At 34.0% G+C, this 17550-nt stretch overlaps 1 protein-coding gene across 2 annotated transcripts in view; it reads right to left on the bottom strand.

Moving 5' to 3' along the window:
* Nucleotides 1-17550, bottom strand: part of EYS (EGF-like photoreceptor maintenance factor) — a 1566128-nt gene that overhangs the window by 1467338 nt on the left and 81240 nt on the right. For both annotated transcript variants that reach the window (XM_078055169.1, XM_078055170.1), the window contains exons 3-4: nt 7176-7369; nt 5934-6064 (exon numbers count right to left, since the gene is read on the bottom strand). In XM_078055169.1, the coding sequence (XP_077911295.1) occupies nt 5934-6064; nt 7176-7369 (325 nt within the window). The remainder of the gene's footprint in view (nt 1-5933; nt 6065-7175; nt 7370-17550) is intronic.

The following is a 17550-nucleotide window of genomic DNA, read 5'->3' as shown; positions in this document are numbered from 1 at the left end:
GTCTTCAATTGCCAATTGCATAGATCAATTTTCACTTTCCTCTAATTAGATCTAACCACATACTTTGAGAAGTCTACCATTGTCTTAATATTCTTAAAATATTTTATAGTTTCTGTAATGACCATTTGTATTTTTTTCACCTCAACTCACTGACTCCTACATTTTAGCTTCATATTCCATTCCTTTAACTCTTGGGTCCACAGTCTCAGTCTGCAAACCTCTCACTTCCCTATCAAGGCTCACTGTAAACTAATCTCATTCAGTTTCCTAGTTTTAAATGCCATCTCCATGTGGCTAGCTTTCAAATGTATATATGTAGCCCAGACATCTCTAAAATAGCAACTAGCATCCCTGAAAGCCTACCTTAATGTCTTCACTTGGTTATATTATGTGTTTCAGCTAATACGTGCAACACTGATTTCTTGATTTCTACCCCTCTCAATCATGTTTCTCTTCTTATAGACCTCCCCATTTTAGAAAATTCTATTCCTAACCTTTCAATGGAGTAAATAACCTTAGAATTATGCTTGACCTCTTTTTATCCAGCCCTTCAGAAAAATACTGAATCTTCTTCAGAAATATGTCCCAAACGTGATCCTTAATTACCATCATCACGTGTCACCTTAGTGATGGTGTCAGTCATCACTCTCTCTAGGCTGTATTATAAATGAGTAGCTTCTTTGCTGTTCTCCCTGCTTCTTCTATGATTGGGATCATACATTAGTAGTCTAGTCTACAAAAGTGAGTCAGAGTGATCTTTAAAACATTACCTACCTACTAAACTATAAGTTTGTTAAGAGGAGGATATTTTGCCTGTTTTTCTTATTTTCTACTGCAGTAGAAGAGTTTCTATTGCAGTAGGAAAGCTTATGGAAAAGTAGGCACTCAATAAATAGTTATTAAATTAGTGAATTTCATTTCACATCTAGAGTTAAGACCTTCTATCTCACTCAGTGAAATCCCAAATATTTATTATAAGCAAATTAAATAATGAATTAAATAGCTTTTTTAGAAAATATTCTATGTGTTATATAGTAAAGGGATCCAGAGATACAGAAATGAATAAAACACAGTTATTCTCTTGAATATGGTACAGGAGAACAGACTTTCTTTTTTTTTTAGATTTTATTTATTTATGTATTTATTTATTTATTTATTTATTTGAGAGAGAGAGCGTGAGCGCAAGAGCAGGGAGGAGAGGAAGAAGCAGGTTCCCTGCTGAGCATGGAGCCCAACATGGGGCTTGATCCCAGGACACTGAGATCATGACCTGAGCTGAAGGCTGACGCTTAACCAACTGATCCACTCAGGTGCCGCAAGAATAGACTTTCACAGTAATTCAAAATTATAGTCTATGAAGTAGTCAACTATAGTATAGGAATATTTTAGGTTTTTTTTTTAGTAGATAATAATCAGGTAAAAAAATAGAACTACGAATAGTACAAAAAGTTAACTATTTAAAATCTGTGATTGAATGAAATTCAGTTTACATAGATTCTGGCTTTTTTTAATACTTTCAGTCCTATACTTATTGGTATTTTTTTGGCTGTGTCCCCTTGCTAGATTTCCTCATGGTGGCAAGATGGCCTCCTGTGGCTCAGCTACATGCTTCAAGAAAATTTGTCAATGTCACTATAGAGATTTACTGTTTTACATTTCTTTAAAATCTCCAGCAGGAGGTTCAGTTTCACCCAAGTGCAGACTTTCTGCCAAATGGTTATTTAAACTATCAAAGGGCAAAAAAAGTGCAAACAATTCATTTCCTGTGGCTAAAAAAACAAAACCCCCCCTTTTTTTTTCACCATTGTAGACAGAGAGCAATGATGATCGAGAAGAGTGGGAAACAATTCTCTGGTTTCTGTTCTCCCATTTCTGTGTCAAGTCCTGGTGCTGAAAATGGGTAAAGGTTTCCATACCATAAGATTCACTATGAATGACCTTATTGTCTAACCGGTGCTGACTCTAAAGGTTAGGTCACTCTTCTGGTCATACACTCCATTAACTTCTGGGTCCTTGTGTATTTGAGAGCCAAGAAACTCAAAACTCACGTGCATGCAGCCTTCTTTTGTTATCACAATTTTGTTATCTTAATTATATTAAGAGTCACTGATACCTCGTGGAGGATAGATTAAGGATCTGCCTCTCAGGAGCCCACAGATAGGTAGACATCCAATCTATCTTAATCTCTGAGATCTCATCCCCTTTTCACCCCCTCCAAAGACACTTCTCTCTCCTATTTCCCTAAGCATAATCCTAATGTCTTATAATTTGCAATTCATTATCTTAATCTCTTGTACGTTGCTTTGAGTATTGGACAGTCTCCTCCAAGATGCTTTCTTTTCATCCTTGTCCATCCCATACTGTATTTCAGAATGCTGACTTGTGACTTTTGTCTGGGTCCTACTACTGTGCTGCACTAGCAGCAGGTCAGAGGTGAGAGGAGAATAAGGTCGGGTATTTATTTCCTCTACTCCCTCGCTGCCAGATTGTATGTTGGCAGTAACTGTGTTTATCTACATAAGTTCATAGTTCATGTCAGAATGTTCTATACTATAGCTACACTTCTCTCTCCGTTCTACTAACTGCAATCTCAGCTTTCCCTTTCAACAGTATGGAAGAGAAACAGCCTCCACTCTTTCTAAACTCAGGATGATTACTCAAACATTATTGGTTTCCCTTAGCTCTTCTCAAATCCTTTAGTTTTTTCATTCAGTATTTCTAGATTACTCTGAATGAAACATCCCTTTTCAGGCAGAACCGTAGCTGATTTCAAGTATTCAGAGAAACTCTTCAAGCATTCTTCTAAATAATTTCTTCCATTTTCTGCCATCACTGTATCCCACAAACTGTACTTTATTTTAAAAATTTTAGCCAAGGGGCACCTGGGTAACTCAGTCGGTTAAGCATCTGCCTTCGGCTCAGGTCATGATCCCAGGCTCCTGGGATTGGCTGGCACCAGGCTCCTTCCTCAGCAGGGAGTTTGCTTCTCTCTCTCCCTTTGCCCTTCCCCCTCCACTTGTGCTCTGTCTCTCTCTTTCTCTCTCTCAAATAAATAAAATCTTTAAAAAAATTTAGCCCAAAAAATAAATAATAAAAATTTTAGCCAAAGTATTAACACCTCGGTCAAAAATTCCTCAGTAATTTCAGAAAATTACCAAAATTAAGTTCTACCTCTCTGATGACACCAAGACATCAATTATCCACTTTCTTTTTTCCACCAAATTCTACTTGCATTCCACTTGCTCCCAGAAATGCCACTTACGATGCTTCACTACTGTTACTTATTGCTCTTAAAAATAACATTTTTTTATACTAAGTTCATAGACACCTAAAGGTTTTGATAGTCTAGGTGTTAAGGGAAATGCTAGTGTATAAACACAGGCAAAAATTAACTCCTTTCTGACACTGTATTACTGTGGTTACTTAGGTACCAAATAAATTCTCATAACTAGTGGTTTATGCTCCTTCTCAAGGAAATAATTTTGTTTCAGTTCCTCTCTCATCTAATCATAGGAATTTAGATCTAGTCTATATGTTAAAATGGAGAGCCTGATACCATCATCAGTGTTCTAGTCTCTTCATTTTACTTCTTCCCAGCCCCACATTTTTTTTTTTCTCCCAAATTCAGAATATAAGAGCAAAAGCTTGGGTTGAAGTGTATGGATGTAGGAGGGAAAGAGGTATAGGAGGATTTCTGCATCGATGTTATTTGAGCTCAGCTCATCTTAACCAGTAACTCTTAAAGTATGGTCTCCAAATCAGCAGCATCAGCATCACTTGAGAATTTGTTAGGAATGCACATTTGCAATCCGTACCCCAGATTTATTGAATTAGAACTCTAGGGGTGGGAAATAGTTGTGTTTTAAGTAGCCCTTCAGGAGATTCTAAAAAAGCTAAAGTCCATTACAACCAAAGTGTGAGAATCATTGATCTAGAAAAAATATACTTTCTAAGGTAGCAAAACACAGATAAATTGTTTCTTTTTTTTTTATTTTTTAAAGGTATTTAAGTTGAAGGGCTTTCATTTTTCTTTTTATTTTCAGTCATTCTCTTAATTTCCTTTGGGACAAGAAAAAGAGACTCCAAGACTAATTTTTTTTGTCATTTTTTCAACTTCATGCTTTATTAATTTATGTTGATTATAGCTATATCACTTAATTTGAGTCAGAGTTTGAAATCATTTTGACTCAGTGGTGAGTTTAGGGGGTTTGAATCTGGGTGCTGGAAATTCTGCTCTTGTGTTCCACATCTGTATGATACTCTTAATTTTTGAGGCTTAGGCTTTCACTCATCATTCAAATTAGACTTTGTTATTTCTGCCTTGTTGAGGCAGTTCTGTGTTTACTCTCCTTTCACTTTCCTTATACTTTACCTTCTATTAATCAGCAGTCTAATTTAACCAAAGGAGGGGACCATGTTTTTAATTAAGTAGATTGGAGATGAGCAAAATGTTTGCCAAATTCTTAAAGAATGTGGTCATTTCAACAATTAGAACACATATAGTGGGGCTCACATTAATTTCATGAGTAAGTTTACTTCAAAGTTGTTACACTAGTTTACCTGCATGACATATTTCACCCATCCTAGAGAAACCTAACTGGAATTTTTACAACATCCATCCTATCTAGCACATGCTTAACAAAGCATTCTAGATTGAACTCCATAATTTTAAAATTAAATCTATTAATTAATAACAGAACAATCAACTAAGAGATGGCAATAATGCCTCTGGTTATCTAGTTTTCCTGTTGATGATATTTAAAACAAAGCCTTCTAGACATCAGAATAATGCTAAAAATAAGGGCCAATAAAATCATCCTACCTAATAAAAATAAAATAAATATATATGTGAATGTATATTTACATATTTATACAATGCTACCTATATTTTTAAATGTTGATCACTTTTCTATGTATATTTATAAATATACTTGCACTATAAGGCTCAGAACTAGAAATTATAAATTAAAAAGTCAATATTTTTAAAAGGATAGCAATTGAATTTATTGATAAATTAATATAAGATTGAATGCATACACAAATTTGCCTAGATCTTCCAAGATTTTGTATAATGAAGAAGCTTCTCTTCATTTTCTTTTGAAAATGTCACATTTTAAAAGCTTGGTATGTTTTTAAACTTTGCAATTAAGTTCCTTTCGAAATTGATGAAAATACCGTCCTTGGTACCTCTGTGATGTGTATGCATATTCTGTTTCTTTTCAGTATATTTAAGGCTTTCCTGTACCATAGCTAGTAATTTTCTGCTTTTATGAATATTCTAACATTTTGAGGCTGTTTACTGCCCTTCAGTAATGCCCAACAGAACTTACTTTAAGCAGCCAGATAAAAGTCAAGTAAGTGTGAAGAGTACAAATTGTACTTCCTAATGGTGTGAGAAACTATCTATAAAGCTATTTGAAATGGACTAAAATTACAGGCCCAGATAACTAGGTCACTTCTGTCTTTTACAAATGAGTAACTTTTAGAAAATCCTTATTTAAAGAAAACAATATTTTTTAAAATCCTGCCTAAAGACCCTAAAAAACTGTCAACCGAGGTCTGCAAATTGAAGGAAGAGATGGTTTACTCTATACTTTCAAAATATAATAATAACATCGTCTATGTATAGTAGACATACTTACATTTATCTTTTCTTTATAGACCTTTAAATATTATTCAGTTATCCTAAATATCTCCATTATAAAACAAAAATGTTTTACAACTCTTTGTCCAAATTATGCCTGAGAATTTCTTAGTTTTTTAAAGTAACTCATAAAAACACATTAAAATGTTTTTACCTTAACTTAAAGTAGAATATTAGATGCCATTAAATAAAATTTAAGCTTAAAACAGAACATTCTTTTATTTTTGTCCACATGGTCTTAAAACTCATGTATTTTTGTCTAAAAAAATAGGAAAGTAATTAATTATACCTGCAATGATAATCTTTCTCATATTTCATACATGTGGTATTATTCTTGCAAGGAAATGACTCATGTGGTGTTTGAAGTTGTCTCTTACAAAGCTTGCCTGTAAATATTGGTGAACAGATGTACATAGTACCCTAAGAAAGATCAGAAAATATTTTTTACAAACGTTTTTGGATATTTCAAAGATAATAAAAGGATTCTTACCTGGCGAGGAATGGAAGCTATTTTTATAAGCATGTAGAAGTTCTCTGTATAACAATGTGAAAGAATCTATTTTCCAAAATGTCACAACAATCATCTCACACACTTCCTACCACCTGAATTAAACACTTAATTGAGAATTAGGAACTATCCTTCCCTCCCCCTTGAATGTAAGCAAGCTGTGACTATGGAGAAAGTAATGCTCTGTGATTTTCAAAGTTCTGTTTAAAAGGCCATACCATATCTGTCTAATTATTTGGGATGCTTGCTCTTGGAACCCAGCCACAATGCTGTGAGGAAGCCCAGGCCTTACAGAGAAGTTATATTTAGGATTCTGGATTGATAGTTCCAGGTGAGGGCCCAGCTGATAGCCAGTATCAACCATCAAATATGTGAGTTAGGAAGACTTCAAGATATTAATATGAATTTATAATAGAAATTCAAAAATGAATCTTACTAAAAGAAAAAGATAGTGAGTTGTGGAAATTATTACATCATTTCCTAGTCTTATTTATTTAAATGTTAAATTCAAATGTTAAATATAAAAGTATCAAATAAACAAAAAATTAAAAATAACTAAAAATGAAATGTTTACAAAATTATATTGTTCGGGCGCCTGGGTGGCTCAGTTGGTTAAGCGACTGCCTTCGGCTCAGGTCATGATCCTGGAGTCCCGGGATCGAGTCCCACATCAGGCTCCCTGCTCAGCAGGGAGTCTGCTTCTCCCTCTGACCCTCCTCCCTCTCATGCTCTCTGTCTCTCATTCTCTCTCTCGCAAATAAATAAAATATAAAAAAAAAAAAAAAAATTATATTGTTCACAAGGGATAATTTCAGTGGAAGAGCAAAAATGAAATTTGTTTGTAAATTGGGGTTTTTATTTAAAATAGGAAAACAAAAAAATCAACAAATGAAGTATCTTTTCTGATACTTCTGATTTTGAAATTTATAATATGTTAATGAAACTTTAATTATATTTGTACTTTTCAGATAGTTTGGTAATGGTAAATGTATATATAAATCACTCTCTTAGATTCAGACTTACATTTGGAATATGAATGCAGTCAGCATCATTCTGACATGGTGTTGATGAACACTCATTCACATTGGTTTCACAGTTTTCATCAAAAAATCCTTCTGGGCATTCACAAATGTAAGCAGAGCTTTTATTTTGGCAAATTTCCCCTTTCCAACAAGCCTGAGAAGTATAACATTCCATTGACTCCTCACAGTATGCACCTTAAAAGATCACACACACAGACACAAAGAAAATATAAACATAAAATATGGGAAAACTCATTATAGAGAAGGTCTTCAGACCTTTTAAAACCCAGATTTAAAAAACGCAGATTTATCATGGAATAATTTATGTATCATAAAATTTACCCATTGCAAGTCTATAATTCAAAAACTTTTGCAAATGTGTAGAGGTATTTGATCATCAGTACTATTCAGTTTTACATATTTCCATTACCCAAAGAAGAGCTCTTTTATTGTCTCTCTTTGTTCCCAACTCTAGCCCCAGGCAATCATTAATTTTTCTGTCTCTATTGATTTGCTGTTTCTATGCATTTCAAATAAATGGAATGGTACACTATGTTGTCTCTTGTGGTTGGCTTCTTTTGCTTAGGATAAAGTTTTGAGGATTTGTCATGTTGTATTGGGTATCAGTATTTTGTTACATTTTCTTGCTAAAAAGTACTTCACAATGTGTACATCTTGTTTATTCATTCATCAGTTGGTAAACATTTGGGTTGTTTCCACTTTTTAACATTTTTTTATTGAGATATAATTGACATATTAACATTATATTAGTTTACCTTTTTTATTTGGTAGAATTCCCCTGTGAAGCCATCATTACATTAGTTTTAAGTGTACAACATAATGATTCAATATATGTATATATTACAAGATGATCACCACCATAAGTCTACTTAACATTCATCATCACACATAGTCACAATTTTTTTCTTGTGATGAGAACTTTTAAGATCTACTCTCTTAGCAACTAACTTTTATGAATAAATGAATTCATGCACAAGTATTTGGGTGGATATATATTTTCAGATCTCTTATACAAATTTCTTCCTGAGGTGTATGGTAAATACATGTGTAAGTTTTTAAGAAACTGCCAAACTGTTCTACAAAGTGGCTGTGCCTCATCTTACATTCACATTAGCAGTGTATAAGATATCCTGTTTCTCCCCATTCTTACCAACATTTGATATTATCTATCTTCTTTATTATAGCCATTCTAGGGGTATGAAATCATATCACCTTGTGGTTTCAATTTGCATTTCTATAAGATTAACAATTTTGAGTATCTTCTCATATGCTAAATGGCAATTTCTATATCTTCTCTAAGGCCATTTCTACTCATATAGACTGTAAAATATGGTATTATTTATTTTCTTAATATTGAGCAGTAAGTGGTTTTTGTATATTCTGAATATGATTTTGTCATGAAATACGTGACTGCAAATACTTTGTCCTTTACTTGCCTTGCTTTTTCTTTTCATGTTCTTACTTAGTGACTTTTTGATAGGAAAGTTTTGATTTAAGTCCAAATTACACATATTTTTTAGGTTCATTAAATACAACTTGTAATGTTTTCTTTCATATATCATGCTTTTGGTGTCACATAAGAACTCTTTGCCTAGCCAATGGTCATAAAAATTTTCTCTTATGTTATATGAGAAGTTTATGATTTTAGTTCTTAACTTTAGATCTCTGATCCATTTGAGTTTTTTTTATTTTTTGTTTTAATATGGTGTGAGACAATGATATGAGTTATTTCATATATATTTTTATTTTTAATTAATTAATGTTGAAATATAATTGCCCCAGTAATTTTTTTAGAGATTGCCCTTTGTCCATTTAATTGTCTTTTTCACTACTGTGGAAAATCAATTGGCCATAAACATAACAGTTTATTTCAGATTCTCAGTTCTGTCCCATGGCATATATACTCATCCATATTCAATAACACACTGTCTAGATAAATGGAGCTTGATAGAAAGTTTTGAAATTAGGCAGTCATCCAATTTTTTCTTTTTTGTTGTTATTGTAGTTGCTTTTGTTTTTGCAGTTTCACATAAACTTTTGTATGAGTTTGTCAATTTGTACACAAAAGCCTGTGGAAAATTGATAACTATTTTAATGAATCAATAGATAAAATTGGGAAGAATTGTTATATTAAAAATATGAAGTTCCAATCAATGAATATGTAATATCTCTGCATTTGTTTAGGTTTTCTTTCATCTCTCTCAGCAAAGTTGTGGAGTTTTCAGTTAAAGTCTTGTATTTAATTAATGAAATGTATACCAAAGCATTTATTCTTTTGATAGTATTGTAGAGGAAATATTTTCTTATTTTGAGTGGGTATGTGCTATGGTGAGAACTGTGAATTGTGTAAGACTGATGAATCACAGACCTGTACCCCTGAAACATATAATACATTATATGTTAATAAATAATAAATTTAAAAATAAAAAATGATTTTGTAAATTCTGTTGCTAGTATAAAGAAAGGCAGTTAACTTTAGTATGTTATCTTGTATCCTGCAAACTTTATAAACTCATTGATTAGTCTGGTAGTCCTTTTTTGGATTCCTTAGGATTTTCTACATATGAGATATTGTCATGTGTTAATAAAGATAGTTTTACTTCTTTCTTTTCAACCTGTATGTCCTTTTATCTCCCCATCAAACAGTCTGGAACATCCTATACAATGTTAACTACAAATAGTGAGAGTGGATATCACTTTTGTTTTCATTCTAAAAGCAAAATCTGTCAGCCTGACATTATCATATGATGTTATCTGGACAATTGTCATAAATATATTTTTTATCAGGTTGAGAGAGCTTTGTTATCTAATTTGTTTGGGTTTTTATAATAAATGTGCATTGCATTTTTCAAATGGTTTTTCTGCATCTATTGAGAGTATTGTATGGTTTGTTCTTTTTTTAGTAATATAGTATTAAATTAGTTCATCTCTTAGATGTTAAACCAATCTTGCATTCCTGAGAAAAACCACATTTTGTCAGAGTACAAAAATAGTTTTATGTTACTGGATTGGGTGTACTCTTCTTTTGTTGAGGATTTTCAATTTATATTCATAAGTGATATTTGTTTTTAGTTTTCTTGTCTTGTGCTGTCTTTGCCTGGTTTTGGTATGAGAGTAGTACCAGCCTCATAAAAGGAGTTGAAAAGTATTATTTTTTCTTCTTTTCCCCTTTTCTTTGTGAAAAGTTTGTAAGGACTTGTACTAATCCCTTCCATATTTGCTAGGTCTATATAGGTTTTCTATTTCTTCTTGAGACAATTTTAGTAATTTGTGGTTTTCTAGAATTTGTCTATTTAGTTTAAGTAGTCTAATTTGTTTGTATAATGGTGTTCACAGTATTTCTTTATAATCCATTTATTTTGAATGGCCACTAATAATGTCCCCACTTTAAACATTGGTTTTATTGATTTGTGCCTCCCCGTATTTTTTTCTCGGCTACTCCAACTGAAGATATATTCATTTTGTTTTACTCAAGTATCAATGTTGGTTTCATTGACTTTTCTCACAAGTTTTAGTGATTTTTGCACTAATCTTACCATTTCCTTTCTTTTGTGTGTTTGTGGTCCAGTTTATCTTCTTTTTCTAGTTATTTAAGGTAGAAGCTGAGAATATTGATTTGAGGCCTTTTTTTTGTTTTGTTTTGTTTTATTTTGCTTATTTATCTGACAGAGAGAGAGAGAGAGAATAAGCAGGGGGAAAGGCAGAGGGAGAGGGAGAAGCAGGCTCCCCACTGAGCAGGGAGCCCAATGTGGGGCTCCATCTCAGGACCCCGAGATCATGACCTGAGCTGAAGGCAGACGCTTAGACAACTGAGACACCCAGACACCCCAAGACCTTTTTCTTTTTTAATGTAGGAATTTAGAACTATGAATTTTCCTATAATCATTGTTTTAGCTACATTTAATACATTTTGATATGGTGTGTGTATATATGTGTAATTTCTTCAGTAGGTTATTTAAAAAATTTGTTTAATTTCCAAATATTTGGAGATTACCCCAAAGTTTCTGCTGTTGATTTCTAATTTAATTCTCTTAAGATTGGTAAGCATATATTGCCTGTATTTTATTTTATTTTTTCTCCATTTAGTTCTTTTAATGAGTACAAATCAGAGGATTAATTTTTTAAAAATACATATTTACAGTGTTGTGCAACCATCACCACTATATAATTCCAGAATATTTCAATCATCCCAAAAAGAAACCCCAAGACTACTAGTAATTTTCAGCTGCCCTTTCCCCAGTGTCTTTGTATCCACTAATCTCATTTTTGTCTCTGTGGATTTGCCTGTTCTGGCTTGAATTTTAATTCTCTCACATTTATTGAAACTTACTTTATGGCTATGTTCATTTGTTTATATATTGGCTACCAACACCAGAGTTGAGCAAGTGCATGTTTGGTACTTGATGCAATGTTAGAGTGAGTGCCTCCCTAAAGTCTGTGCCCTGGACAAGTCACTTGCCTCCCTCTTGTCCCCACACTGATAAGATCATGTGAGTAGAGTTAATAAAGTAATGGATGCTATTAAGGCCTAGGAGTTGCACTGCAGCTTTTATAAGACCTGGATCTCTAGGTGTTTCACTGCAGAGTTGAGAAAATTTTGTGAGATTGTATTCAATCTGTGGTCATAAGGCACATTATAGTGGCAATAAAAAGTAACTACAGTAGTGGCCTGACAATTCTTGCCATATCTCTTAATTCCTAGATTTCAAAAACAAAATTTACTCTTTTATTCTTGTTGGCCTGAACAGAGCTTTGGGCAATTCACACATGTTGGGCTGAATGGGGAAATATCTGACTTCCTGTTAAAAATGGCATAGTTGGCTTCCAGAAATTATCTACAGAAAATTTTAAAAAGTATTTGTTTTCCAAGTTCATAAACCTTGTCAACCAATTCACTACATATCCCAAAGCTAACAAGCATATAACACATTTATTAGAAAAAAAATCTTTATATCAAACCCATTCATTACTATGTGAACAGGAACATTAAGAAACATTTAGTTATGAAAAATTAAATTACTTAGCAACAGTAGATAAGACAAAAAAAACCCACTTAGATAATATGCTGTTAATTCATTTGATGTTTGGATTGTGAGTTAAATTCTAAAATGTAACAGCATACAGGTAGTGTAAAATGTTGAGTGACCACACCATTGACATTATTATATTAAAATAAAGCAACTTCTAATTTCAGGAAATCAGTATATGAATAATTATTTTGATCATGCAAAGAAATGAATGTGTATTTCTTAGTGTTATTATATATCAACATCATATTATCCTATTTAATAATTAAATATAGGGAATAATATTTAATTACATTTAAGACCTAAATGTTAGCATCATGGTAGGAAATTTTATGCATGATACTGCCTTATATGTATGTAATGCTTGGCATTTCTATAGCATATGCATTCATATTTTTTTATAAATTCCTTTAGACAAATTTGGGATTTATAAAGAGCCATAATTATCCAGTGTATATTTTAATTTTCTTCTAAGTTAAACTAATTTTTCTAGAGGTTAAGCAACTTGCCACATGTCACATAATTGGTTAATTAATGACAAATTAGTAATAAAATTTTGTGCATTCCACCTAATCCCATTATAACTCTATGCTCTTTCATGATACTAGATTAGTTCTATAAAAGAAAAAAAAGGTAGAAGACTCAAATATCAATTTATTTTTAGCATTAATCCAATATTACAACTCTAGGGTACAATATTATGTTGTCCAACATTATATGTGGAATATAAAAAAAGACACAAAAATAATTATTTACTTGGTTTCCTCTATAAACAAGATTATATAGTCTAAATATGAATCCTTTGTCATGTATGCAGTTTGCAAATCTGTTGCTTATCTTTTCATCCTTTTAATGGGGAATTTCTTTTTTTAAAATTTAATTTAATTTAATTATGTTATATTAGTCACCATACAGTACATCATTAGTTTTTGTTGTAGTGTTCCATGATTCATTGTTTGCGTACAACCCCAGTGCTCCATGCAATACGTGCCCTCCTTAATACCCATCACTAGGCTAACCCATTCCCAAACCCTCTCCCCTCTAAAACCCTCAGTTTGTTTCTCAGAGTCCATAGTCTCTCATGGTTCATCTCCCCCTCCGATCCCCCCCCCCATTTTTCCCTTCCTTCTCCTAATTTCTAGACAAAAAAAAAAAAAAAAAATGATGACTTCCAGTTTATGTATTTATGTATTTATATATTTATTATTTTTTCATGGATTGTGCTTTTGGCATCATGTCTAAGAGGTCTCCTTCAGTCACTATGTTCCAAATGTTTTCTGCTATAAAACAGTTGTCAAAACAACTAGAGTTATTTTTGTTAATAATGTCATAGTATATGACATAGCATATGAAAAGTAATAAGAATATAAGAAGATATATTGCATGGGTAATTAAAAAATATAAAGAATAATAAATTATGTGTGATTGTGTTGTTGTTGTTGTTGTTGTTCTTTTAATGGATATGTGGTTTCTTCTAAGACGTTAAAATTGCAGACCAAACTGTGATTTCCTAAACACTAATTGAATTGTACTTATGAAGCTTCACATGTTCTATTATTCAAAAGGGAATGACAAGATTCAAGGAAAGGTACTCTTTCTTGTGATCTGATATATTGCCCTTGATGGAAGTTTTGTGCAAAGTAGATCATGAGGAAGGGAGATGATTTCTCAGAAAAGAATGGATGTTGGAAACGTCATTCATCATAGAAGATTAGCACTGCTAAGAAAAGTGAAGATTCACAAGGATGAAAAAAGGCTCTTCTCTTGGCCTCAGGAACTTGAAGCCTGGACTCTAATAAAGGAGGTATATTTGGGCACTTTTGTTGTGCAGAGATGTAAGTGGTCCTCTAAGACTAGGTCCTGGCCTCAGGGCCAACTGGGTGTTTGTATGAGCTAGTCTAAATGTTGTCCATGAGGTGAATTCTGAGGTCAACTCATCTAGTGTCTAAGTATACGTTTCCTGACTTAACTCCTTTTTATTATCCTCTCAGTAATGCCATATTGTGCATGTGATGGTGTGGATTTAGCATTGCTATGGATAACTGAAAAGAAATTTATGCACATACTTGGTGCAAAGTAGCATGGGATACTGGCAAAGAATCACAGTGGCTAGAAATGATCCACCAAATAATTAAGAAGAAGTTAGCAACCGAGTAGCTGATAGCTCACTAATGACAATCAGATTGGTTTTTGGAACACTGGCAGAGACAGCATAGCTTACCATTCTTCCAAAGGCTATCTGAACTTCTTATCTACCCATATATATTCTAGCCAATGTGATTTTTTTAGAAATTCTGGGTATCTAGCCCAAGCCAAAGCCTTTAAGTACTAGTATACTTCCTTCCATCTCTCACCTTCTTGCACTAGCCACCTGGAGGTCACATGTACTAGTTGGCATATCTAAAATATTCCATCAGACTGGATTCCTGAGTTGCTACTTGGAAAAGGTCTACCCTGCAGAGGCATCAGATGTTCAATAGCCCTCATGTGCATAAAAAAAAAAAAAAATTGGTTTAAGGTGTATTAGTTAATTCAACATAACCCAGACTAGTATGACCACTACAAAATATTTTACCAAATTGGGTTCTGCTATAACAAGCACTTAAAATTTATGGCATAAGCTTAATGAATGGTGATCAGTGAGGAAATTTGAAAGGCTGAAAAGATATTAATCCATATTATAAAGTATCACCTGATGTAACTTGAGAGAAATTTGAATGCATGCTTATTCAACAGCTATAGCAGAAGAGGTTGAAAAAAAAAAATCAGTAGAATGTTTCACTTGCTATTTACTGGTTTTGGCAAGAAAAATACATAAAGTAGATGTACTAGGGACTATTTGCAAACACAAATACAAGAATAGATGTATTGGAAATATTAGGGACCAATATTAGGAATGAAAATTAAGTATGGCTATTTATAGGTATGGATTAGTGTGGCCTAGAATATATGGGTTCTGTTTCTATTTCTTCATTTTATTAATGTGTTTGTGTTAGTCACCATGTGAAAATAAACCACTTTATATCAAAATATGGGGCATAAAAAAAAAAAAAAACCTGTTCAATGTAAAAACAATTACTGGTAGGCAACACACCTTTCCATTTTAGACTTATTAAAATGCTATGTTCACTGCAAGCTGAAGATGAATTTGAATAGAATGCTACATTTTGTTTTGCTATGTTTTATATGAGCAGCTACATAAAGTACAAATAAATCATGAAAAAACTTTAAGGAAGTATAATATATCTAAAAAAACAGCCTATTTAGTAGGAACAATTCAGCAATCTGAATTTAAAAATAAAAACTTAAATACCTTAAAAAATGTTATCATAGAGAAAGAAAATAATTTAAAGTTAACATCAATAATTCAGATTCTTCAGTCTTTTTTTTTTTTTTGAGAGAGAGAGCCTGCACGCATGAGTGCACAAGAGCGCTAGGGAGGGGTGGGGGCAGAAGGAGAGAATCTCAAGCACACTTGGTGCTGGGGATTGGGGGGTGAGCCCAATGTGGGGATTGAACTCATGACCCTGAGATCATGACCTGAACTGAAACCAAAGTCAGATGCTTAACTGACTGAGCCACCCAGGCGCCCCTAAATTCTTCAAAGTCTTTCTATCCTTTCCATTTAGGTACTCCTCAAATATACAACGAATTACTGTAAGCATTAAGAAAATTAGTGTACAGAAAATTAGTGTACAGAAAACAATAGTCCATTTGTTTGGAACCCAAATTAGAATTTTTCAGGCAGGGAGAACAACTTTATCTGTATATTATTAACTTAAAAATGGCAATGAATCTGTAATGAGTTTAAACTGTTTGGTCACAACTAATCAAGAAGTGCTAAGGAAAGAGAACTACCATAATGGAGTATTTTTCTGAGGGAAAAGCAGGGGAATGGAGACATTGGGTCATATTTGGATCACTAGATCGCTTGTCCCAAATCTTTACAACATTTGAAAATATCTCATGATTATGTGTGGTATTATTGGATTTCTTAAAACCAACTATGGTGTACAAAAGTTAAGCAATTTTCAGAGGAGCAAGATGGCAGAGGAGTAGGAGACCTAAATTTTGTCTGGTCCCAGGAATTCAGCTAGATAGGGATCAAAACAATTCTGAACACCTACAAACTCAACAGGAGATCGAATAAAAGAATACTAGCAACTCTGAACAGAAAAGCGACCACTTTCTGGAAGGTAGGACGTGCAGAGAAGTGAATCGGAGGCGATATTCGGGAAGATAGACGGCAGGGGAGGGGGCCTCCATCAGCCACTACTGGCAAATGATAGAGCACAAAATCAGAACTTTTAGAAGTTGGTTCTGCTGAGGGACCTCACTCCAGTGGCTAAGCAGGGGGTGGAACCCTCACTGGGACAGTGTGGTCTCAGGACCCTCAGGATCACAGAAAGACCGGGGGTGTGTGAGTGCTGCAGAGCTCCCAGGTATCAGACCAGGGAAGCTGGCTGCAGAGAGGGAGCCGAGGCGTGGGCTCTCAGCTCGGGGTTGCCATGAAATGTGATCCGTGGCACAGTCGGGCCACTGTTCCTCCAGCAGGGACCCAACAAGCGACAGATCCGGGGAGACTCCCCTTCCTCCCCTGGGAGAAGAAGTGCAGGAGCTCACCACAGGAATCGGCTGGGTTTGGAGACTCCAAATGGGGTCATGTGCCAGAGATAGAAACGCTTGGTCACAGGCCGGGTGAGCACAGAGTGTGGTTGGAGACTGGGGAGATGGGAGTGATTGACTGCTTTTCTCTGGGTTCTCACTGAGGAGTGGGGCCCCAAGTTCTCTGCTCCTCCAGGGCAGAGACTGGGAGGCCGCCATTTTCACTCTCCTCCTCCAAAGCTATACGGAAAGCTTGCAGGGAACAAAAGCTACAAGAGCAAACCCGAGCAGATTACTTAGCCCGACCCCGGCAAGGGTGGTGCAATTCCGCCTTCATGCAAAAACATCTGAGAACCATGGCAACAGCCCCTTCCCCAGAAGATCAGCAAGAACAGCCAGCCAAGACCAAGTTTACCAATCAATGAGAGTGGCAGAACTCCAGTGCTAGGGGAATACAACACATAGAATTCATGGCTTTTTCCCCATGATTCTTTAGTCTTTCAAAGTTAATTTTTTAAATTTTTTAAATTTTCTTTTTTTTCTTTTTCTTTCATTTTTTTTTGAATTTTTCTTTTTCCCTTTTTCAACCAACATCTTATCAATTCCTTTTTTAAAAAATCTTTTTTATTTTTCATTTTTATAGTCATATTCTATCCCTTCATAGTAGTTAACCTTATTTTTGGTATATATATAAGTTGTTCTCTCTTTAAAATTTTGGGATAC

Source organism: Halichoerus grypus, chromosome 9 (genome assembly GCF_964656455.1).
Source record: "Halichoerus grypus chromosome 9, mHalGry1.hap1.1, whole genome shotgun sequence".
Lineage (NCBI taxonomy): Eukaryota > Metazoa > Chordata > Mammalia > Carnivora > Phocidae > Halichoerus > Halichoerus grypus.
Note: the sequence above shows the minus strand (reverse complement) of the source record. Positions and strands in the feature narration are given on the sequence as shown.